The following is a 25,518-nucleotide window of genomic DNA, read 5'->3' as shown; positions in this document are numbered from 1 at the left end:
GAAAGTTTTGCGTATGAGTGTGACACGTTTTCAGTTTAAGTATACTCACTGCAATGGGATTACTCATCAAATTAATACATATGTTCTCCATGTGACGATGCAAGATTTGTCTCATAAACAAGATATCCAAGTTGGTATTACAGAATTACTGATACGTATGAAATCGAGTGTCAATGGTAGTATGTTAAATATATTATTTGTCGTGAGAACATTTTTGATTTTTTTTTTTTAAAGGGAAATTTCTTTTCATCCACATTTCTTACCTAAAACTCTCTCCTCCATAATGTATCCTTTATATTCTGACGATGAACTCAGATACATGAGTCTGAGGCATATACATGATCTTGTTAGTAGTATGGTAATTAAGATGGTAGGTTGTTTCATGGTACTTCACTACATTGATTGCGTGAATACAAAATTACTAACCTTGCTTTTAAATGTCATCATTTAGTTTTGTTCTTTTGCTGGCATAATGGAGCATTTTCAATGAAATAGGATGTAGAGGTAAGTTACATCAGCATTAATGGAAGATTAGTAAAAAGCATCACACATTTTTACGGATAGGAAAAGATTGGATAGCATTTCGTCATATAGTCCACGAATTTTTTCGAAATGTTATTGAAATGCAAGCTGCCAGACATCGATTGTTGCTTCAAAAGCTCATTTGCTTTTTAGTTTTCTTTCATGTACCTTATTCTTCAAAACATAATATAAACTACCCCGTAGGATTTAAATTCAATACTTAACAAGCCAAAACACTGCTGTAATATAAAGTTTTTTTTTTTTTTTTTTTTTTTTTTTTTTTAATGAGGGTACAAGAAACCATCTTATCTTGAAATACGAAAGATTCTCCGTACAATGAATCTCTTTCCGAATATATCATTTTCGTCCCCTAAAATCAGTTTGTATGTTTGAGTATTAGCAGAGACATCACATATTACTATGTATTGTTTTATGTTTTGTTATATTACAGGGTGTCTACTGGTCATGAAAGTCATGAAAGTCATGAAAAAGTCATATATTTTGCTTAGTGGTCATGAAAGTCATGAAAAAGTCCTTTATTTACCCAACTGGTCATGAAAATCTGAAATCTCGGAATATATTTTTATACTTCATACTTTTATACCTCATACTGCATGTACTGAAACAGTTGTATCAGGTCAGTAATTGAAAGAATTTCCCCCACCAGTTAGTGCTGGCTAACTGGTACTTTACTGTCTTCCTAGCTGCTCCCCATTTCATCTTCTAGTCTCTGTAATATAGTAACAACTTTTTACTGTCCAACTTTGTGATCTGCTATTTCTTTACTTCTACGAAATGTAAATTGTGTATTTTTGGGCCTTTAGGCTTATGCAAATAATATTCGTTTGAGTTTGCAGATTTTAAATTTGATGATTTATTTTTTTTTAAACGAATTTCTTTTATAATTTGTTTTGTCTTTGGGCAGTTCTCTGAGTGCTTAATTTGAGACAAATTTCTGCTAGATGGATAATTATACTCAGAATTAAAACTTCAAATACAGTATAGAGTGATTCACTGGTAAGAGCACAAGGCGGTAAGTGCTATTCTGTGCTCGAGCACAAGGCGGCAGAATTTTAGATTCTTTCTTTAAGATTCACAATAAGTGATATTTAAGACTAGCAACCCGCATAGTTCCGATGCACCACTGATGGTAGGGGTTTATTATTACTAATGGTAAATTTTTATCGCCATGGTCATGAAAATTTGAACAAAAAGGTCATGAAAAGTCATGAAAAAGTCATGAATTTACTTTCTGGTATTCCAGTAGACACCCTGTATTAGGAAAACAGAGCAGTTGTATTAAATATATATGGATGAATGGCTATGTAGGGAGATGGGAGGTAATCAAAACTACTTCGCCAGCCACTAGACCAGCGGTGAGGGCATGAAAGGTTCTTGTTTCGGTTATACATGTAATATGAAAATACGTAAATGCTATTAGGAAGTTCTTGGAAATGAGTCATGATAGGGAACCAATAAATAAGCCACAAATACAAACTTCATTTTAAATATATATATCCTTTGCTTTATGTACCAAATAGGTTTTCTGCTTATGGTTTCTGTGTTGCAGCACGTGGACGATAGATCTGTGCTATTTGCTCCGGCGATACCAAGTGAACCATGTGTATTGTACTGTGACTCTAGGAGTTCATCCAGGATATCAAGGGGAGTCATTTTATGACAAAATTCTTCAACAGGTTAGTTATCTGGTTTTATACCAATAAGTTTATAATGTTTCTTTCATCCCTGACTTCCTTTCCGCCTCAACTATCCCACATGGCACTGAAGATGTTGCCACCGTTAGAAATACCTGCGTACCACGTCTAGATATTAGCCATTTAACTGTTAGGTATCATTTGTTCATAGTATTCGACCTAGCTACGTAGTTAAATGATAATACAAGAATAAAGTCAACGTATCTTGCATATTCTTGTTATTTATGTGTGTCAAGTTAATTATCTCGACACTTTTAATAAACCCCTGGTATTTTTATCAGTGTACATATTTCTCAGAAATAGATTAAGTTACCCACTAACGTTCCAGTACTTGAATTTCTCGAAACAGAAATAGCATGAGTATACAGTTGACTCTGTTATTTTATTCTATATACACCGTTCGACAGTTAAGTAATGAAACTGAGTTTATTGTGACCAAACAAAAATAATGTAATAATGCTTGTTTATTATTCAAAGTACAGCGAGTGGCCCAATCACGCAAGAAGTACGTAGAACGACCTCTGCAACTCAATTTGTGATACGCTCCGTAATGCCATTGCCACAGCTGCTTCAATGACTTCAACATTGTCAAAAAGTCGTCCTTTTAATGTTAACTTCAGTTTAGGGAACAGAAAATAGTCGCAGGGGAACAAATGTGGAGAATAGGGGAATTCTGCAGCATACACACTTGTGTTTTGGTCAAATATTCCTGAACAAGTACAGCCCGGTGTGCCGGTGCATTGTCATGGATAAGGAACCAGCTATCTGGGGTTGAGTATTCAGACCAAACACGACAAATTCCCTTCATAAAACGCTCCAAAATACTTGAATAAAACTGGGCATTCACTGTATGACTTTCTGGCACAAATTCATGATGAATGATATCTTTACTGTCATAGCAGCACAGGAGCATTGTCTTCACTTTTGACTTCTGAAGTCGAAGTTTCTTGTCTTGGAAATTCTGACGACTTCCATTCGGAACTACGACGTTTCATAGCTGGATCATAACGATATCACCAACATTCATCCTCCGCAACAATGGAAAGTAGGAAATTTTTATTCCTACGGGCCGTTGCCAGGATGTCACGGGCGTAAGCAACTCGCTCTTGTTTTTGTTCCTCAGGCAATGAGTGTGGCACAAACCGCGATGCTATCTTCTTGCCCATATATTTATCTACAATCTTACGAATTGTCTCCTTGTTAATACCAAACTCATCTGCCATCATTCTCACAGTTACGCAACAATCTTCTTGCACCTGTTCATTTACCTTTGCAATGAGTTGGTCGTTACGAATAGACATTGGGCGAGCCGGCCGAGGTTCGTCTTCAGTCGATTCCACATTACGTTTAAAACGTTTACAACTTCTAAAGATCAGTGCATGAAACATACACCTATTCCCATACACTCTCCGCATCAAATTAACAGTCTCTGTGGCACTTTTACCCAGTTTAACACATAATTTGATATTCGATCTCTGCTCCATATTACTAGAGTGGCGAGAACCTCTCAGTAACTGCTGGTAATGGCGTCGTATTTCCCGTCATACTTCGCGTGTGACAATGCGGTATTGCCAGATTATAGAGGAGGGATTACTTTTTCCAACGCACATATTGGTTTACGGATTGCATTCATTGTTTTGTCAGCATAGAATCAGTCAGTCTCGTTACTTACTTGTCGGACGGTGTATAGGTGTGTATTGTTCAAAATGAAAACCTTGACTTTTTAAAGGATGGTAGTTAATCTGCTATTGTTCAAATGAAGTTCTCAGTCTTCGTAATTATATATCTCCTGGATTTATTATAATACCGTCAGTGAATACAAAATATTCATTCATTTCAAAAGTAATTATAGATCAATAACGAGTGATTAATCTGAAGCTTTGAGATTTCGAGCATTTTTGTGGAATTCAAGAAATTAATAATTCATATAACAAATAATTAGACAGTATAATAACTAATAATGGTACATTAAATAAAACAAGACTGAAAATATTTGAAGTAAGCAGTGTTTTACATTTAGTGAATCGGAAAACAAATTGTATGTTCACAGTCACAGTCGAAGAGTATTAAGCTTATTATTGACATACTGAGGATAATTTTATTGTTTTACTTAAAACTATAAATGTAACATTCTTTCATTGTCTAAAGTTGATCGCTTCCACCCCATTTGAGTTCAACGGCATAGAGGTAACCCTTTATTTGGCACTGTTGCTCTCAAGCAATATCACATTTTATTGCGTTATCCGCACGAAGTATAACTTCAGTAATCATTTAATTGGCATTATTGCTTTCATGTAATATTCGTATACATGATTTACGGGTCGCTTGTTTAGATATTTCTAATGTTCGTCAACAGGGGACAGTCAAATTTAGTATTGTAGAAGCTTTATCTCCTACGTTCTGCGAAAGTTCTTTATTATTATTATTATTATTATTATTATTATTTCTTTATTTGTGGTTTCTTGTTCTGTAGGAAGATATTTCAACGAAACTGCTGCTAATTACTGAAAATATTCGTATGATATTTTACCATAATAGGGCAATGCTGCTGCTCAATAGCTACGCATAAGACCTATTTTATGGCAATGTTGCTTTGAAATAATCATCCTGCATTTTGTAACCAAAGTACAAAAACACTTTAAAAATTACGAAATTATAATCAGGAAGACAAGGTTCAACTATAAAAGTAAACTAAATATTTTAATGGTAATGCTATCAATGCTTGCCAATTAATAAGTCACATTTTACAACTGATAGTTATAATTTCAAACCTGCTAATTCTTTTTTAAAAATACCGTGAAATGGATATAATTTAATGACTGTAATGACAGAGTTCATAAAGCTCAGATAAGCATGTAAGTATAAATATAGTAATTATATGGATCCATGGATAAGGCATGAATTAAAAGCACTAGTAAATAACTACAAAATTAGTAATGTGTTGTTGTTACGCCCTGCCACCCCATCCCCCCAGAAAAAAAAATGTTAGAGATAGCTCGATTTACGGGAAGAATTGTTAAAAAGAAATGTAATGCAGAAGAATTACTTTTGCATTTTAAAAGTTAGGGAAATATGCTTTGTCTCAAGAATGGAGCGATATTACAGTTTCGAAGGACATTTTAGTGTTTTTTTTTTTTTTAAGTACCGTATTGCTGACTCTCGAGACATAATTTCTTGGAAAAAATTATTACTAAATTTTGAATACGTCGTACTTTCCTCGAATAATAATATTTTGATCCAATTGATGTTCGAAATAGGTACGAAGATAATATCCAAATTAATAGCAAATTAATAAAAATAATAATGATACGCAAAGAACCATCCATGCAGCCAGAAGCCACTACGGCAGGAAAAGCACTACTGACACAATGGTATTTTTTCTCTCGATCGAAATATTACACCAGCGAGTTCAAACAGGCTCAGTATTGCTATGAAGCCATTGTAGAGGTAATATCATGTCTTGGTGAATCACTGTTGACGTGATTAAATTCCTGTTCTTGCAGTTAGTCGAAAGGTGGTGCCGTAAACTACGTTTCTCACTATTAAAATTAATATATATTTGTTGGCGTACAAGACACATTCCATTTCTTTAACAGTTTTTTTTAATTATTTTATTTTATTTTTTTTTAAAATTATTATTATGAAACATGAAATTCGTTTTACTTATTTTCGGGATACAATTACCCTTTTTACCATCAAATATTCTTTGTATACCTATACTTATGTATAGATCTCATATTTGTAATGTAGTAGTTACTTTTGGAAAACATTATAATCTAGCGGATTACTCACCTACGTAATCCTCGGTCAATTTTCCTTCCTATATTTCTAATGTTGCACTCGGACACTCTTCCTCAGGAACGCATAATGGCTTAAACCCTTTTGCACAATATGATTTTCACATAATTTTTGTATCAACAGTGAAGAACAATGGCGAAGGATTATTAGCACTCATGGTCACTTGCCATTCCAGTATATTGTAGGTTGCTTCTATTATTTTATTATGTTTGTACAACAATATATATATATATATATATATATATATATATATATATAGTGCACTAACATTTTACTTACATTTTTATACAGGGTGTAACAAAAATGTGCCATAATGTTTTGGGAACAGAATACTCACATCAAAATAAGAAAAAAAGTTCATATGAACCTGTGCTCAAAAGTGGATAGTTTCGGAGTTACAGGGTGCCGAAAACGTGAAACAAGTGAAATTTAAATGTTTATAGCTCCACTACTATGGGACTTATCATAGTCGGGTCAAGACATCACTGAGGAACTGGTATGTGAACTATTCAAATATCCATGTTTAAGAATGCTCCAGTACTTGCACACCAATTTTTAGAGAGGTAGGTTGAGAGTGATCAAGTACTCCCAAAACAACCTCTCTAAAAATGATTGTGCAAGTACCGGAGATTCTGAAAGATGGTGGAGCTATAAAAAAATTTATAAAGTTCACTTGTTCCACGTTTTCGGCACCCTATAACTCCGAAACTATCCACTTTTGAGCACAGGTTCATATGAACTTTTTTCCTCATTTTTATGTAAGGAGTATATTCCCAAAATATCATGACACAATTATGTAACACCCTATATATAGTCATTTTTTTTTTCTTTCGTCATTAATTTTCTTCTTAATTTGATTCATAGTCCTAATCACGCGCGAGGCAACTAACTTGAAGTATACACAGTGTAGCCTGATCACCCTATTATCCTATGTTTGTATTCAATTCCTTATTACAAATTTTTAATTAATGAATTCAGAAGATATTATGTACATCAAAAATTTATATGTAATAGAGGAAGAGGAACATTAGTAGGTAAGTAATTCGTTCACAGTAATGTAATTGACTAATGTAGTAGTTCACATATTTGTGACTCAGGTCATTTTGACTCACCTGCATGATAAGCATATCTGTTTTGAGAATGTTAATATCTTAATTGGGATTCTTTGTTCGTTGAAGGATGAAAAGCGAGTGAACAGAAGGTTTGCTGAAGCCGAAATAGCTGGAGTAAAAGTTCGGAAAACACAAGTGACGTGGGAGGACTTCGTGAGACATCTCGCTGAATCAGGACCAATTATTCTATTGACAAATGCCAATCTTCTCCACTGTGACTTATGTAAAGTAAACAGATTTACAGCTGAATTGCGAAGTTGCCTTCCGTGGTCCGTGTCTTATCATGGTAAGTAAGAGTTTCCTTTTTTCTCTCTACTAGTGCCCTTCGTGGTCGAGTGGCGAAATGCATGCTTTCTTTGTGCGTGGTCGTAGTTCGGACTCCACATTAAATAATAGATACAGTCTGTTATAGCTGCGTTGCAAACCTCAATCCAACAACCAAATTCTTTTTACTGTTTGGTATGATTGTGTTTTATGAACTACAGAGTTCAACTAACTATTGTTAAAGAGTTTGGTTCTCCAAAATATCTTTTATATATTCTAGACCAGCGTTTCCCAATTGGTGTGCCGCGAAGAAATCGAAACAATATTATTAATTCTATAGCAATCAAATTGCAAGACATAGGGAAAAAGATATATTTGTATTTCACATTACTATGAACTTCTTCTGTGAATCTACAGTTTTAAGTTTCATATTGTGTTACTTTTCATACTAAGTTTCACACTGTATTAAAAAAAAGGATATTTTCATTGTTATGACCACTATTGCTTCTTTATTGTTGCAAACTATTTCATAGCTTAAAATTTTAAAATATCATTCAATTCTTTCGGCAAAGCAAACATGCATACACATTACCTATATTTGTGTTTTAAAAGTACAAGATATTTGTTTGTTCGTTCGTTATTTAGTGATCTTCCTTCGTGGTGAAAGGTTGGATAGTTTTCGAGAAAGAAAGCGTATTTTCAAAAACTTAAGTCCTATATCTTATTGCAGTTGTTTTATATTTTTAAATTAAAATGAAAAATAAGCATAATGATTTATTATGGGGAAATACCAGTGATCGAGCTTTGTTCTCCATGAGAAGGATGTCAGTAATCACAGAAAAAATGCCACGGTATTTTATATTTAGATATAATAATAATAATAATAATTCTATAAGTGTGCCGCAAGAATTCATGTTACACCTGTAGTGTGCCGCAAGTTGAAAAAGGCTGGGAAACGCTGTTCTAGACTGTCCGTGTGTTAGAGGTCTGCAGGGGCTCGGGCCGGACTCGGTCCTGGAAAGTATAGATCACTTCTATCTTGAGTCGTAAATTTATTTATTTATTTATTTACTATAATAGGTTTCAGATACAGCACTAGGCCATTTTACACTGAAACATTTTAACGTTTTGATAACATCACAATTGAATAACAATTTGAGCTCAAGATGGTACAGCACAACGGCAACATTACAAAAATAGCTTATTTGTTGATGATCTGAAAGTATAAACATTTGAAAAAAAGCGTCTGCAGTTTCTGGTAACTGATTATAAGGACTGACAATTCGGTTTAGAAGGGACCTTTGGACAATATTAACTCTCACCGTTCGAGTGTAAAAGAGATCACTAGGCCGTGTTGTTCTAGCGGGTACGCGAAAATTGATCTGACTTAATAATTGTTCATATGATCTTATATTTAATTTTTAAATATACAGCCGTATTTCCCGGGCCTGATTCGTAAATATACTGTACAACTATATTTATCGGACCGTTATTTCTGGAGAACATTTAAAGTACAACTGCAAAATTAAAACTCTAAATGCTATAAATAAAAATACAATTTTCCGTAAATTATTCAGTTTCTGTAATTCGGACACAACGTATTACACACGTATTTCGAGCTTATTTGATTATCATACGGCTCGGACCTAAAGGCTGAAACATATTTCGGACTCGGGTCGGGCTTCACATTATAAATTCACGGGCCGGGCCGGGTTCGAGCTAAAAATTCCAGCCGCCCTTGTAGACCTCTACCATGTGTACCTCCGCGAGACAGAAAAATTTCAACAGCTATTTGATGGATCCCCATCAATTTTGGCCATGATGTAGGGGGTAAAAAGTCAATAATCAAGATCGTTGATCCCAAGATATGCAGGATCAAAAATCGGTTCCCTATATATTCCTATAGGAGTTAGGGATATCATCCTTGCCTGATATGGATATCATCCGTAGTGCTGTTGAGAATAGCGGGCGAACGTAATGTTCAGAATGTAAAATACAGGGTGTCCAATATACAATGCAACCCGGAGTTTGGGATAGTAGAACTTTTTAACCGGAAGCAGTACACAAATAATGGTTATACCAAAATGAAGCCTTTATCATGCATATATTTTTAAACTAGGAAGCAATGATTGAAGTACACTAGGAACCACATAGTGTTGCCAGAAGTAACCAAAGGTGTAATTTATTTATATATATATATATATATATATATATATATACAAGACACGTAAATTGACTCAAACTCATATGTATAGATGTTCTTTTGTTAATTTTCAGTTTATATAGTTGGGGTAGCTTGGAAACTATGGAATGGAAAAAAGAATTTTTCATTTTCACCGATAACTAATCGGATGAGGCCTCTGTAAGGGGTTACTAGGGAAAACGTGGTTTTCATAAATTAACATTCTGAATTGGCAACAGTGCTGATGTTTCAGTGCATCATAAGGTGTGTTAAGGATCTATCTACATTATACAATTCCTGAAAACAATAAAAAGCAAACTTTGAAATTATCATGATAAAACTTTTACTTACATGCACCCGGCAACACTGCTGTTCATTGAATCAAAACGAGGGCACTTCAAGAATCTGCCGTAGAACTGACAATTCAGTTCGTGATGAAGAATACTTACAGATGAAGAATGAGTATTCACCTTTAAGTATTCTTCATTTAATTTGAGATAAAATCCTATATTTAAACCTAAGTTTGGTAAAAGTTAGCTTGTTAAGAGTTAGGTAACCAAGCTCCTTCACGTGGCGTACACTGACGCTCCTTTGTTTTATAATAATTTTGGAAAGTCGATACATTATTTTCCTTTACTCCGTAGGCTATTACTTTTAATTTATTAAGATTTTCACTTTAACTATTTCAAAATTATATACTTTGCACATTGTTGTAAATAATTCTGCTTTGTGGGACATTAACCTAAGGATTAGTACGCACAAATTAGTAGAATCTCACAATTGAAAAAAAAAAAAAAAAAAAAAAAAAAAATCTTATTATAACATGGAAAAGTTCTTGAGTAACGCTAATTCCTAATTGTTAACAGTTGCCGCTCCGCTACGTTCGCTGCCTACCTGCCTGCCTTTATTTGAAAATTGGTAGTGATGATGCTAAACATGATGCTAAACACTTGCTTTAGTGTTTATTATTAAGACAACGGCTGTAGTAAATGTAAATAAGGATATATAGTAGGACGTCGATAATCCGAACGCGGTCCGTAGAAGCTTTTTACATTTTGTCTTAGCGCTAGCGATAAACAAACAATAGGGTTGTCCGTCGGCATTGTGCGAAGCCAATGTTTTCTCATTCGTATCTAATTGTTTGTCATACATATTTTTTATTTTTATTTTCCCTTAGGCCTATACAAGTTAAGTTCGTGTGTGAGTTACAAGAACAGTGTAATTTAGTGTACAAGCAGGTTCTTCAGAAACATTAAATTTAAGTAGCCTTACGTACGGTATTGCAATTACTGTATGTACTGTATAACGATTGTATTGATAAAAGAGCATACCGTACAGTATATTTAAGCCTGAATGGCATTTTCTTGGTCATTTTCGAAAATCCGAACTACCTGTGGTCCCAATTAGTTCGGATTTTCGACTTCCTACTGTAATTGCTTATATAAAATCTACAAGTATTTATTTCATGTCAACCACAATATAATTTATTAACTAAGCAACATGAATAGAATATATAAACTAGAGACAGTTGTTATCTTTAGTTTACCTTTACAACAGTGCAGTAATTAGCAAAGTTTACTGGCAACCTACATTGGAGCATATTACCATTAACAGACCGTAGCCATATTTACATTTGAGCATTAATGTTTGTGTAACTGCAAGTTAGTTAATGGCCAAACTAAATAAATAAATAAATATAAACAGTTACAACATTTAATTAAGAATGATTTTAACTTATGTCGTACAGCAAGCTATAAAGGGAAACAGCTATAATAATAATAAATCTTTAACATTCCACGGTTGTATCTAAAAATCCTTTAGGCTAAAGGAGATGGATAATTAATAAAAGTGAATAATGATAAAGGAATTGATGGAATGAGGATAATTTACAGGAGAGAAGTCGGAGAAAATCATGAACCCGTGCACCAGAAGTTAGCGCTGTACGACTGAATTACCGTGCTATCCATGGAGTATTACATTTTGGCCAAAGTTGATCCACACTTGTAATAAAGCTCTAGTGTATTCAAATTCACAAAAAAATATCAGTCACATAAGTGGTTCATTTCTACGCGCAATGTAATCAAAAAAAATATTATTTGGGGGAAAATGTATTTATTACTTGTGCAATCCTTTATTTTTCAATTTATTAATAGTAACTTAAAGAATGATAGAAGAACTATGTAATTTTATAGATAATACCAGGAATGTTCAGAAAGTAAGGTTACAAAGCCTGCAGTGAAACGTGTATATATTATTTCATACAACCAATACAGCCAACAGATAGTATATACATTAGGTTATTTTTCGACATAATCTCCATATTGGTTGAGTTACTTATCGCACCGTCGGATGATTCCCTCCTGGTAAAAATGTCCTTGCGTGTTCAGCCATGTTCTCATGAAGTGTTTTGCCTCTTCGTCTGAAGTGAAGCGACTGTCTCCGAGGTGCCTCTTCAAGTGCGGGAACAGGTGAAAATTGCTTGGAGCGAAGTCCGGACTGTAGGGAGGTTGGTCGATGATGTCTCAGCGAAACTGTTTCAGCAGCGTGGTACTTATCTGGGCTGTATGTGGGTACGCGTTGTCGTGAAGGAAGATCACACCCTCGGTGAGAAGTCCTGGCCGTTTCCTCCTGATTGCTTCGCGCAGTCGTGTGAAGGTCTGACGTATCGGTCACCGGTCACTTTGCACCCTCTTTCCGAAAACTCGCAAGTCCAGTTTTCCAAACAAGTCGCCACTTGTGTGTACGTACAACTAGCCCCGTAGGTGACGGTTGGCTGAAAATGTACAGTTGCCAACTCCATGTTATTAAAATTACCACACACTCCTCATTCCTCTATAACAGACGAAATTCCAGAAACATCGGTTTCGTAACCTTAGTTTTTGATCCTCCCTCGTATTAAATAGAGGAACTCTTACGTTAGCTATAGTGTTGGAAACGTTGCACATTGACTTGAGTAATTTGTCAGTGATATTAGAATGCTGATGATAAATGAATGTATGATTTGAAGATTGCAGCTGAATTACTTACTGTCGTTCCTTATTTTTGGTTTTAGGTCACTATATTGTCCTTTGTGGATATGACTTGAGTAGAAGGAAATTTTTCTTCCGAAATCCTACATTCCGTGACAGTAAGTATACAATTATCGTTTACTTCTTCTAAATAAATGAGACCTAAGGTGACGTGTGCATATCTTAGTGCAATGATGTGTTTTGTAACTCAAAAAAATGATATAGAGAGTTATGTTTTGTAGCTTAAATGAAGAGAAATTTCTTTTAATTAAATTAATGATAGAGAATAAGATTAAAGTTTGATATATAATTTCTTAATGACCATGTCAATATTCAAATGGGAACATTTACTCTTGAGAAGGATATCAAATAAAAGGAATCAAATTAGATGCATCTATCTGTTATGTTTATACATGTTGTTATATTGAATTAAATTAAGTCATTCTACAAATAGTTACAAGACAGAATAGAATAAATAAATGGCTGTCAAGGAGGAAGACCTCCATGCAGTATGAACTTCTTATATATTGTTCTTTTACGTAACTGAATAAAGGTTTTACTTAGAGGAAGGGTGTTGAATTTAACCAATTGAAGACCGTAATGATTTACAATGTGGTTGTCAACGACTTGACTGACTATAACGAAATTAATTAATATGACTGACTGTTCAGACCGTTCTGGTGATTCTGACCCTTTGTTTATTTCTTGATTAGTGTATATATATATATATATATATATATATATATATATATATATTGTCACTTTCATTTACCTGTTTTCACTTCTTTAAAAGTGAGTCTGTTTGTTTATAGAATCTTGTTTCTTTTTTACTTTCAATAACAAATTTTTAACAGACATTGATATTTTGGGGAATTACATTACATTCCCTCTTCTGGGAAGAAAAAAATAAAACTAAGAGCTTCTTAAAAGTCATTGCTTCTTAAATGTCTTGCACCCCCCGTGGTTAATTTTTAATATACATTGAATTTTTTTTATACACTGTATAACGTCGGCTTGTGTAACGCATACGAAGTGTGGAGCACTGAGAGTTTACGGTAACAAACAAGTTTAATCCCCCAAATTCCCCAAAATATCAATGTCTATTAAAAATTTGTTATTGAAAGTAAAAAGAAACAAGTTTCCATAGACAAACAGACTCACTTTCAAGGAAGTGAAAACAAATAAATGAAAGTGACAATGAAAAATACAAGTATTTAAGTCTTCGTCCCGGCGAAATTAAAATACCACTAATTTTACAGTAATTATGTGATATCTTCAAATAGATAAAAGATAATTGAAATATGAAACAAGAGCGCCCTAGACAATATTATTTTGCGTGAGGAACCGTTATCACAAGTCACCTAGTGGCTTTCCGTTTTCAGCTGTTTAGAAACGCGAAAATAAATGCCGATTTTCAAAATGGCTCGAAATCGAAAGCAGATAAATGAGTCGTGATAACAGTTTCTCATGTAAAATAATATTGTCTAGGGCGCTCTTGTTCCACATTTCGATTATCTTTTATCTATTTGAAGATATCACATAATTACTGTAAAGTTAGCGGTATTTTAATTTCGCCGGGATGAAGACTCTTAAGTGCATTTCAGTTAACTTCGTACTTGGAAAGGTAGTTAAGCTTTTCCACGTATATACTACTATAAAATAGAAAAAAAAAGCAAAACACTAAAACAAAACTGCATTGATATTTTTGAGAATTACATTACGGATGGGTAAATTTTTAGAAGGGGGCTAAAGAAAAAGTTAAAATGCTTAAGGTGCCCAGTCAATAACAGTGCCTCACACTCAGATGTTAACGTAACATTCCAGTATTGTGGGTAAGTAAGTGAATTAATCAAAATATAAAGGGAAGAAAAGAAGAAGAAAATAATACGAAATTGTTTATTTTATATTATTATTCTTTTTATTTGTCAGATTAGGAATCATGTTGCGAGCCCAATAGGGCCTTTCAGAGATCTGTGTCTCACCCGCGGACCGTATTTCCTTTATCATTGTGCAAGTGCCATCCTCGAATTATACAATATACAGAGTGTATCAAAAGTCCCCTGTCATAAGTTAACTCTGTTATTATCAAAGTTACATCAGAATGTAACAGGATAAACCGTCTCAAAAAAAAAAAAAAATCAATCTAAAGTAAAGAAATTTTTTTAAATCGAACGAGCCGTTTTAACTGTACACTCTTTATGCGCCCAATGTTAAATGAAAATGCAGTGTTGCCATTTACCGGGACGTGGATAAATTTTGTAAGAGTATGGTGAATGAGGGTATGATTGATATGGGGACTGGCCATCTACACGTTAGCGTAAAAGACAGTAACTTCATTCACTTATGTTATGGATCCATTACATAGTTGAACATTCTTTATCTTTACGTTTGTACCAGCTTATCTCAATTGTGTTTACTTTTTATTGTGTTAAATATTATTATTATTATTTTAATTATATTGCTGAATAAAGCGTGTTGCGTTGCCACGAAAATGTCTTTTCTGCCTTTACAGAGAATTTTCACCACTTTGTGTTCTGCTGAGGAGACGTTCACTCAGGTTTTTTTTTAATTTTTATTTTTTGTTTAAATATATCCTGCAGAGAGGCTAGTCACTTAGTTTTACTATATTTTTGATTTCTGTTTTAGCAGTAAGCTGGCCTATAATGTTTTATCTTAGGTATTATTATCTCAGTGTAATTTATTAGTTAAAACAATTTTAAATTTAGAACTACTCTCCGTGAAAATACACACACATTACGTTCTTCATTGTTGAATTGGTCGTTGTATGACTTAATATTGTTCCTATATATATTGTCAGAAAATGGTAAAAATCTTACAACGAAGCACTGTAGAAGTACATTACAAACACCTTCGCTACATTCTTCATCAGGTGGAGGTCAAACAAAAGAAAGAAAAAAAATAGTAGAACAAAAAAGCAACAGTGGAGTATCTAGATAGGCGCCATGTTGGAATAAACTTATCTAGTTTTTAATTGGCAACAGGGTTGGCTGACTTAAACCAAGATTTTTTTTTTACAAAAAAAAAAAAAGGTTTAAACAAAAAAAAAACGAACAATGCTTTAAATCGTATGAACTTCATGGTGACGTTTCCACATATCAAACCATCTGCATTAGTTTTATCTCCTTTTCACCTTTTAGTCAAGGCGTCCTATGTTTAATTCTCGATCGAATCACAACCCTTCTTTCAAATGCAAACCAAGTAGCAGTTTGAATTTCACTTTAATCGAAAGTTTTCTCCTTGATAACCTCGGTAAGGATGTGAAGCCTAAGCATGTGAAACGAAACCAAATTGTATATTTCTGCTTGCCTGAATGCCTGTTGTTTTATAAAGAAGCCAAAGTTGCTTAAATATATTGATAGAAATTGGTAAAAATTTATCGACTGCCTATGTAGCTTCCAACATTAGCTTGAATAGGACTTTCAATTTTAATTTTATTGAATGATATCTACATACTAAATTTGTAATTTAATACCTCAGTTTTAGCGTACTGATTATGATACATTAACCTTACAATTTTACATGCAAACCAATAACGGGCTCCCGTTATTGCTTTGCATTTAAAGTAACAACAGGATTTTCCCGATAGCTAAGGCGGAATTTACGTATATATAACTGTATAATGGTTTCATTTGTGCAACTGTTTATCTTTCTGTCCTTCTGAAATGACTCTTGACAATTATATTAACAAGTATGTAAAGATCAGTACAACGTATTTTTATCAGGAGTCCTTCGTGAGTGACTTGGCAGACTCTTCATATTTGTGGCCAATTAGTCCCGGTGTCCAGTCTAAATGGCGGACAGTTTTCTCTCGGATGTAATCTGAGAAGCTGTTTGGATTCCGCTTTAAGCTTATGTGATCTCTTCCAGCATAATCCCGTTGTTGCATAAGAACACTAAGGCGAAACAAACTTATTTCTATTCATATGTAATATAAATACATAGAGCAAATTATTTAAACCAAAAAACCTGGTGTAACCCCCCCCCCTCCAAAAAAAAAACGGGTTTAAACAGAAAAACAGTTAAAGAAAGCATGGTTTTTGCCAACTCTGATTGGCAACACTATTATGGAATCAGTTACACTGTGACACCTACTCGACACTTCACACTGGTTTTTTTTTTTTTCTCTTTCTTTTTTTCCTACTTCTCTCATTACCTAAGAACCTTAAAGTGACAATGCGTGTAGTGTATTTAGTGTTGTGTGATATCATTTTCGCTATGTTCTAATAATTAATAAGTTTTCCATGCCGACTTCAAGGTTCACAACATTACAGCATACACGAAGCACTATAATGGCATGTAGTCCTCACTGATCAAATTATGTTTGTTCAATGTCTTGTATCCGCCACCACACCAATCCGCCACATCCGCCAAAATAAAGTCCTGTCAAAGACATGTTTAATATAGAACAGACATGTTTGTCCCATCTCCATGTTTGGATTTACGTTCACGGACAAATAGCAAAGAAATAGAGAACTTCTGTGAACGGACAAGAATTCACGTCACAGTCCATATATGATTGTGCTCAAATATATGAGTAGATAGTTTCTGTGAGACAGATTAATTATAGTTTCTGTGAGTAGATTAATTCTAAAATAAATAAATAAATAAATATAATAATTTTCATTAATGAGGGTTTTTAGACTATGGTCAAATAAATATTTGAGGCAATTTATGTCACAATTGATATGATTTCATTCCATATTTTGCTTTTATGGAAAGTTAATGTGTCACTCAACTGGCGTCTCCAAGAGGGGCGGACCAAGGCAAAATTTTCACCCGGGCAAAGTGACTTTTTGGTGCCCCCATAGTCGTAGTCTATATTTATATTTTATTACAGTGAATTTAACATGTTAAACACATTTTTCAAAAGAAAAATTAATGCTCAAATACATGATATATATTTAGTATTAAAAATATGCGTATGGTATCAGTTACATGTTTCATACTATTATTATTTTATTATTTATGTACCGATATGTATAAACAAATAGGGGTAGTTGGGGTAAGTGGGGACACGTTTTGCAACGTTCAACTACTGTACAAGTAATGGTTTTCGGATTATCAAACTGAAAGTATGGTCATATTAACCATGGGGTCCATTTTGAAGCAATGTAAATACTTGTTTCACAATAAAATGTCCATTAAAAATCAGTTACTATCCCTACTTAACCCGCCTTTTGGGGTACTGATGACATGCTGTCCATCCTGTGTCATTTTACTTAGAATTTTTTCTTTCTTGCTTGCTTTAACAGGCGTTATAAGGACACATCAATAACCTCCTAACCTTGAAGAATGCCTTTCTGGTAAACCAGCTCGAGTTTGTCACCTAGCGATGACGTCATGTTTTAACTATTAATTAAGTTGAGAAAAAACTCAGAATAAGTTGATCGGATCTATGCCATTATAAAGGTTATACAAAGTATATTTATATTTCGTTGTCTTCATAATCCAATGCTCTTTTAACTAATATGTAAGTTTCATCCATTGACGTACACAGAAGTTCATCAAAGTAGGGGAAATGGGGGTGGAGTGAATTGAAGCTCCCAAGCTCATGTGTAAATATCTTCATATAGTAAATGTTTAATTTTTTCGTAATATCATGCTCCAGAGAGGAAGGAAGCTAAAACTCCGGTCTTCCGCCTTGTGTACACCACTAGTGTCAGTGACTAAGAACATATTGATAGTAATTTTTCCGAATTTTTTTTCGTACCTACTGACAAATAGTTTTTGCCGTTAAACTTGAAAGAAAGACCTTGTATAATAGTTGCAGCACGAACCACAACTCTTAAGTATTTATTTATTCAAAAACTTCCAGACTAGCCAGCGTGTCTTGCAGCTTGGATCAACAACAATAATAGAAAAGGAGGTGAAAGGAAGACGGTCTGTGCTTATATACGAGGGCTGTCCAGAAAGTCCCAGACGTTTTGGCCTATCGCGGCAGTGGGCGGGGCTAGAGTCGCCATCTTGATGGCAGAACGTTGCCACACTCAGTATGCATCCAGGTGTGGTAGCGTGAGGACTGTGACGCTCGTACTTTCTGTGACGTGTTACAGTGTGCGCTGCAACAGAAAATCCCACCTCCTGTAAGGTGCCTTCTGTGACTAGGTTTTTGTTGGCAAAAAACCACAAGCCAATTGAAATCCATCACCAACTGTGTGAAGTGTACACACATGGAATAATGAGTGAAGACCGAGTGAGGTAATGGTGCATTGATTTTAAAGATAGTCTTTCCAATGTTCACGATGAGGACTGCAGTGGTAGGCGTAGCCTTGTGTCTGATGAACTGGTGAGGCAAATCGACAACAAAATTCGTCTAAATCGTAGTTTCACGATTACGCAACTTGCTGAACATTTTTCACAAATTTCACGGAGTTTGATGCATGAAATTCTGATGGAAAAGCTTGTTTACCACAAATTTTGTGCTAGGCTGTGTGAAATTTTCCACCAGACAGCCGGAGTTTGGCGACGAGCGACTACCACCTCTTCTCAGCGATGAAGACATGGCTCGCTACACAACGCTTTGATAGTGACGCCGAACTGTATGCCGGTGTAAGCCAATGATTGATATCGCAAGCGGCAGATTTCTACCGCGATGGCATTGAAAAACTTGTGCCATGATATGATAAGTGCCTTAATTTGCATGGCGATTATGTGGAGAAATAGCTAAAGAGTGTACCTTTTAAATATATATAACACAGTTTAGTTTGTATGCAGACAGACCTTGTATAAAGGTACCAACTTGGGATTCGCGTAATGGAACTGAGGAAAGAGCCTGCGAGAATCTGTCAGGATGACTGAGTACTGAATTCAAAGGCGGAGCCTTTTGTCTGCGAAGCGAAAACGCTAATTTGTACTTTTTCTTTCCTTCCTTCCTTTCTTTCTTTCTTTCTTTCTTTCTTGCTTGCTTTCTTGCTTTCTTTCTTGCTTGCTTTCTTTTTCTTTCTTTGTTTCTTGCTTTCTTAATTTCTTGCTTTCTTTATTTCTTTCTTTCTTTCTTTCTTTCTTTCTTTCTTTCTTTCTTGCTTTCTTTATTTATTTCTTTCTTTCTTTCTTTCTTTCTTTCTTTCTTTCTTTCTTTCTTTCTTTCTTTCTTTCTTGCTTGCTTGCTTGCTTTCTTGCTTGCTTTCTTGCTTGCTTTCTTGCTTGCTTTCTTCCTTGCTTTCTTTCTTGCTTTCTTTATTTCTTGCTTTCTTTCTTTCTTTCTTTCTTTCTTTCTTTCTTTCTTTCTTGCTTGCTTGCTTTCTTGCTTGCTTGCTTTCTTGCTTTCTTTCTTGCTTTCTTTATTTCTTTCTTTCTTTCTTTCTTGCTTTCTTGCTTTCTTTCTTTCTTTCTTTCTTTCTTTCTTTCTTTCTTTCTTTCTTGCTTGCTTGCTTGCTTGCTTGCTTGCTTTCTTGCTTGCTTTCTTTCTTGCTTTCTTTCTTTCTTTCTTGCTTTCTTGCTTTCTTTATTTCTTGCTTTCTTTCTTTCTTTCTTTCTTGCTTTCTTTATTTCTTTCTTTTTTTCTTTCTCTCTTTCTTTCTTGCTTGCTTGCTTTCTTGCTTGCTTTCTTGCTTTCTTTCTTTCTTGCTTTCTTTCTTTCTTTCTTTCTTGCTTTCTTTATTTCTTGCTTTCTTTATTTCTTGCTTTCTTTCTTTCTTTCTTGCTTTCTTTCTTTCTTGCTTTCTTTCTTTCTTGCTTTCTTTCTTTCTTGCTTTCTTTATTTCTTGCTTTCTTTCTTTCTTTATTGCTTTCTTTATTTCTTTCTTTCTTTCTTGCTTGCTTGCTTTCTTGCTTTCTTTCTTTCTTTCTTTCTTTCTTTCTTTCTTTCTTGCTTTCTTTATTTCTTGCTTTCTTTATTTCTTGCTTTCTTTCTTTCTTTCTTTCTTGCTTTCTTTATTTCTTTCTTTTTTTCTTTCTCTCTTTCTTTCTTGCTTGCTTGCTTTCTTGCTTGCTTTCTTTCTTTCTTTCTTTCTTTCTTTCTTTCTTTCTTTCTTTCTTTCTTTCTTTCTTGCTTTCTTTATTTCTTGCTTTCTTTCTTTCTTTCTTTCTTGCTTTCTTTCTTTCTTTCTTTCTTTCTTTCTTTCTTTCTTTCTTGCTTTCTTTCTTTCTTTCTTTCTTTCTTTCTTTATTGCTTTCTTTATTTCTTGCTTTCTTTCTTTCTTTATTGCTTTCTTTATTTCTTGCTTTCTTTCTTTCTTTCTTTCTTTCTTTCTTGCTTTCTTTCTTTCTTTCTTTCTTTCTTTCTTTCTTTCTTTCTTTCTTTCTTTCTTTCTTTCTTTCTTTCTTTCTTTCTTGCTTGCTTGCTTGCTTGCTTGCTTGCTTGCTTGCTTTCCTGCTTTCTTGCTTGCTTTCTTGCTTGCTTTCTTTCTTGCTTGCTTTCTTTATTTCTTGCTTGCTTTCTTTCTTGCTTTCTTTCTTTCTTTCTTTCTTGCTTACTTGCTTGCTTTCTCGCTCTCTCTCTCTTTCGTTTTCTTTCTTTCTTTCCTTCTTTTTATTTATTTATTTCGTTCTTTCTTTATTTCTTTCTTTCTTAGTACTATATTTGATAATTTAAAAGTGTTAATGTTACATTCCACGGAACCCGAATCTACTATTGTCCTTTAATATATCGCTTTATTGATACTCTTGCAAGTTTTACATTATTGTGATGATATTCTTTATCATTTGTTTCAGGAATATGTGCAATGTCTTTTTCTGCTATCGATGAAGCTCGCAAAAGCTACGGAACTGACGAGGATGTAATTTTTATCTTCTCAAAAAGTTGGACGTAACATCCAGAGCCTCTACTTGCGTCAGAGAGAAAGAGACTCAATCCTACATATGTTAGAAATATGGGAAAATTCCCCATTTTTAAGAACATATCAGTGAAATTTGTTGGTAAATAGAACCCACCGTTATATTAACGAGATATTTTTAAATGCAAGCTAAAACTGTGAAAAATTACGTATGTAGATTGTGCAAGTCCGAAATAACGTAGTTTTATAAAAATAAATTTGTTATATATATAATGAGAATGCTTTTATAAAATGAGAAAATGTAGTGGGTTGGCGGAGTAGTTTTTATTTCGGGCTTGCGCTGGCGTAATGTGATAATAACCATGTGTGATGTCTTCCAAGAACAGTTTCTTTTGTAATGCTGTTAAATAATGGCACATTATCTTGTTTAGTTCTTTCTTTCTTTCTTTTTTTTTTTTTTTAAATAATTTATTTGTATAGTATTTTCACAAGATACGTCAAAGCTATGTGTCGTGAATGATAAGACGAAAATAAACAATTGAATTCTGTCTCAGTAAACTTGGTAGTGTTTCTTTATGTTTTCTTTTATTGTATTTTATTTCTTTCAAAGTAAGGTAAAATAAAATGTGGTTGGAAGGGCACAATGTCCTAAAATGTAGTTGCTAAAAAATATAGAGCGGTCAGAGTTTTGGGGTTACAGTAAAAAAAAATACGTCATGACGTGACGTTAATATATTAAAATGCTAGAAAAGCTTATGTTTGTGGCTAGTCATTTGAACAGTGAGTTGTCGGGAACCAAAGGCTCTAGAAAGATGCCTTTTTCACTGATCGAGTGCAAATTTTGTGTAGATTGTTCAATTCTGATTGAATATTTAGAAAACATGGCCACTATTTCTTTATTACATTTTTAGGGGTACACTAGAAGTGTTGAAATTTTAAAAAAGTAAAGCTTCGTATCCTATAAGTTATACATTCCAATACCACATATTTGTGTACAAGGGTTGTATAGCTCTCAGGCGTTTGGTTCATGGCCACATGATAATGAAAAACGAAGGATAACCATTTCTCAAGTCTAAGATGAATCTTTGTTTGGAGTGTTTTGCCAAATCCATACCATATATCACTGACATTCTAATTAATTGTGTGTGTAATGTATTTGCTTATTACATACTGCATGCAAGAAGAAAGAAGACACTGATCATACGTGAATTAGAAACTCCAACCGGAAGTATGCTCAAACTTGCAAACTGTGCGAGATATTGAAAAAATTGAAAAAAACCTCCTCTTTAAGGTACCCCTTGCCGATCTTTATCAAGACTTCTTTCACTTATGTCTGTAAAGGGACATGTACAGATGTTGTGAGGAATGACAAGATTCATGTCCATATGTGAATGATGCGCTATGTAGAGAGAGCAGGTTCAGCTAGTGATGTTATTTAAAAGATACTTCTAGCTTCTTTGATTTCATATGTAAGAGTTTTCCTGAACGGTTTCGGCCACTGTTCACCAGGTTAAGAGGCCTCATCACGGCGAAATTAAAATACCGCTAATTTTACAGTAATTATTTGATATCTTCAAATAGATAAAAGATAATCGAAAAATGGAACAAGAGCTCGCTAGACAATATTATTTTACGTGAGGTACCGTAAACATGACTCATTTATCTGCTTTCGATTTCCAGCCATTTAGAACATCGGCATTTATTTTCGCATTTCTAAATAGCTGCAAACGGAAAGCTACTAGGTGACTTGTGATAACGGTACCTCATGCAAAATAATATTGTTTAGTGCGCTCTTGTTCCGCATTTCGATTATCTTTTATCTATTTGAAGATATCACATAATTACTGTAAAATTAGCGGTATTTTAATTTCACAGTGATTAGTAAAGTCATTCACATGAAGATCGACTCACTTTATAAACACATTTTAATAATTTAATTTAAACTACGTATATGTGTTTAATTATGTATGATGTTTTATTTCTGTGATGTAGTATGTATTCTACTGAAAGGAACGCTAAAATTTAATGCGTCAGTCAGTTCTGTATAAGCTACAGAAAAACAAAATCAACCTAGTTCCGAAGTTGTTCAGAAAACAGTCTGCATAGAAATAGGTGTGAAAACTGATAGTCTGTATTAAATTATGGTTGTCAGTAGAGCAGGGAAATAGATTGTGATGAAAATCAGGTTTAAATTAGGGTAATTATTCTCTTTCCAGCCTTAGAAAAAAGTAGAAATAAACAAACCCACCTGACTAAAAAATGGGTCGATGACTAGTGATTGGTTGTTCGTCTCACTGCACTAGTATCCTACCACAATATAATCCCTACTAAAATGTTAATTTGAATAAAAATATCTGAATTTATTCTTTATTTTGTGATAAGAAACGCAATAAATGTAATATTTAACAACAGATGTAGCTTTATTTCAAGCTCAACCAACTTGGACATATAGTATTTACTGCGCATGCGTATGCGTTCGCGCGCCGATTCCGCTCATTTGAAATTGTAGAATACAGAGTTTCATGCAACAATGAGTGACATTCTTCTTCACAAGAGCCGCGGTGGCTCAGTGGTGGAGCGTTCACCACTGATGAATGGTGTCCTTGGTTCAATCCCAGCTCGCACCAATTGAGCTTTTGTGGTGGGCAAACACCGTGTGTGTGGGTTTTCTCGGGTTCTCTAGTTTCCTCCCACTCATCATTCCACTCATTTCTCATCATCACGGTCTCCTTTAGTCTAGCCGACATAACCGTAACTTAAAGATTTCATTTTTTCTTCTTCACATTAATTTGCGGTAACTAGTAACGTTGAAATTAGGTTTATATCCATCTTTCTAGTAATAAATACCGTTTCTTATAATTTTCCTATAGTGCGTTTAGTCTATTCGAATTTATTCCTAAAGGGATGCAATCATTTTGAAAACTGGGAGGGGTATCTCGGATTTTCGTCTCATGAATTTGGTCACCAGATCTTATGACAAAGAATGAGTTGTTGTGACATTCAGAATATAGAAGACTTGTGATACGAGGATAGTGTGGCTTGTGAGGATAATCATACGAATTCAGTCATTTCTTTTTTCATATTCTTAATAACAGTAGTCTGTGATAATTCTGAAAATTCGAAAGTATTACAATGAAGAAAGGATATATTAAAAGATTGTTGCATGTTGGATGTATCTTGTTAATCACAACATTACAGAAACTTGTTCTGTGGTTTAATGTTATGTTACATTATATTGCTTGTCTGTTTTTTTTTTTTTAATTGAAATTATCGTATTTGTTGTATGTAAATTCCATAAGAAAAAAAAAACTTTATTTGATTCCAGAGTTAAAGAGTAATATATTGGAAATATTTTATTTGTGTCAATAAAGATACATTTTTATAATATTGAAAGGTATTTATATTCTTATTCTGCATCTCTTGTAATTTTACAAACTCACAAATAGGACAGTTTGGTAAATATAGAAAAATGCCACTGAATTTACTATTATTTCATACTTCCCAGATATTTAATTGCAATTAAAGAATAAATGTCATCGTAAAATGAATGTGAAGAGTAAATATCTAGAGAAAGGATGATTTCACTCCCCCACACCACTGGCGTACGCAGTATTTAATCAAGAGGGCGTTCTATCACTCATTGTCAGATCCCTTCAAGATGGGCGTAGTTTTTTATACAGTAAATGTTTATTTTTCCATATCTTGCTCAAGATGAGCGGTTAAACCCCGAAATTCCCTTGCCCCCACATTCGGGACAGGCCAAGGTAGCTTTTTAATTCGTACACTAGTAGGTGGTTATATAGTCATCCACAACGCTCCGACCTTTACACAGGTTTCCTCAGACACCCATTTTATAGGGGTTGAATGGGGATCTGAATTACTTTAGAGCGAGGTTCTAACGGAAAAAGAAGTCCTGCGTCTACTTGGGATAGAACCCGTCAGGCTAGGATTGTTAATGGTAATGGAACCGAAAACGTTTGGATTCCGGGCCATTTTTAGTTTGGTGCGCTTCAGGAAGAGAAGTGAATGCATTTCTGCATATCGATTTTGTTCACTAAACCGAAATATATTTTGATGGCATAATTTGGTAACATCATTAGCTACGAGGTAAGATCGTTACATTAGGTAAGATCGTTACAAGCTACAAACGATGAATTTATAATTCAAGGGAACCACCTACAG

The 25,518-nt window shown here is 34.1% G+C and overlaps 1 protein-coding gene across 2 annotated transcripts in view; it reads left to right on the top strand.

The window, feature by feature from the left end:
* LOC145692740 (protein GUCD1) overlaps positions 1-24,723 on the top strand; it is a 43,338-nt gene extending 18,615 nt beyond the window's left edge. For both annotated transcript variants that reach the window (XM_081768173.1, XM_081768172.1), the window contains exons 3-6: positions 2,093-2,219; positions 7,214-7,433; positions 12,646-12,720; positions 21,275-24,723. In XM_081768173.1, the coding sequence (XP_081624299.1) occupies positions 2,093-2,219; positions 7,214-7,433; positions 12,646-12,720; positions 21,275-21,372 (520 nt within the window). In that variant the 3' untranslated portion in view covers positions 21,373-24,723. The remainder of the gene's footprint in view (positions 1-2,092; positions 2,220-7,213; positions 7,434-12,645; positions 12,721-21,274) is intronic.
* Positions 24,724-25,518: the final 795 nt, after the last annotated feature.

Source organism: Thermobia domestica, chromosome 8 (assembly GCF_964235325.1).
Source record: "Thermobia domestica chromosome 8, izTheDome1.hap1.1, whole genome shotgun sequence".
Classification (NCBI taxonomy): domain Eukaryota; kingdom Metazoa; phylum Arthropoda; class Insecta; order Zygentoma; family Lepismatidae; genus Thermobia; species Thermobia domestica.
This window is presented reverse-complemented; position numbering and strand designations above follow the sequence as displayed.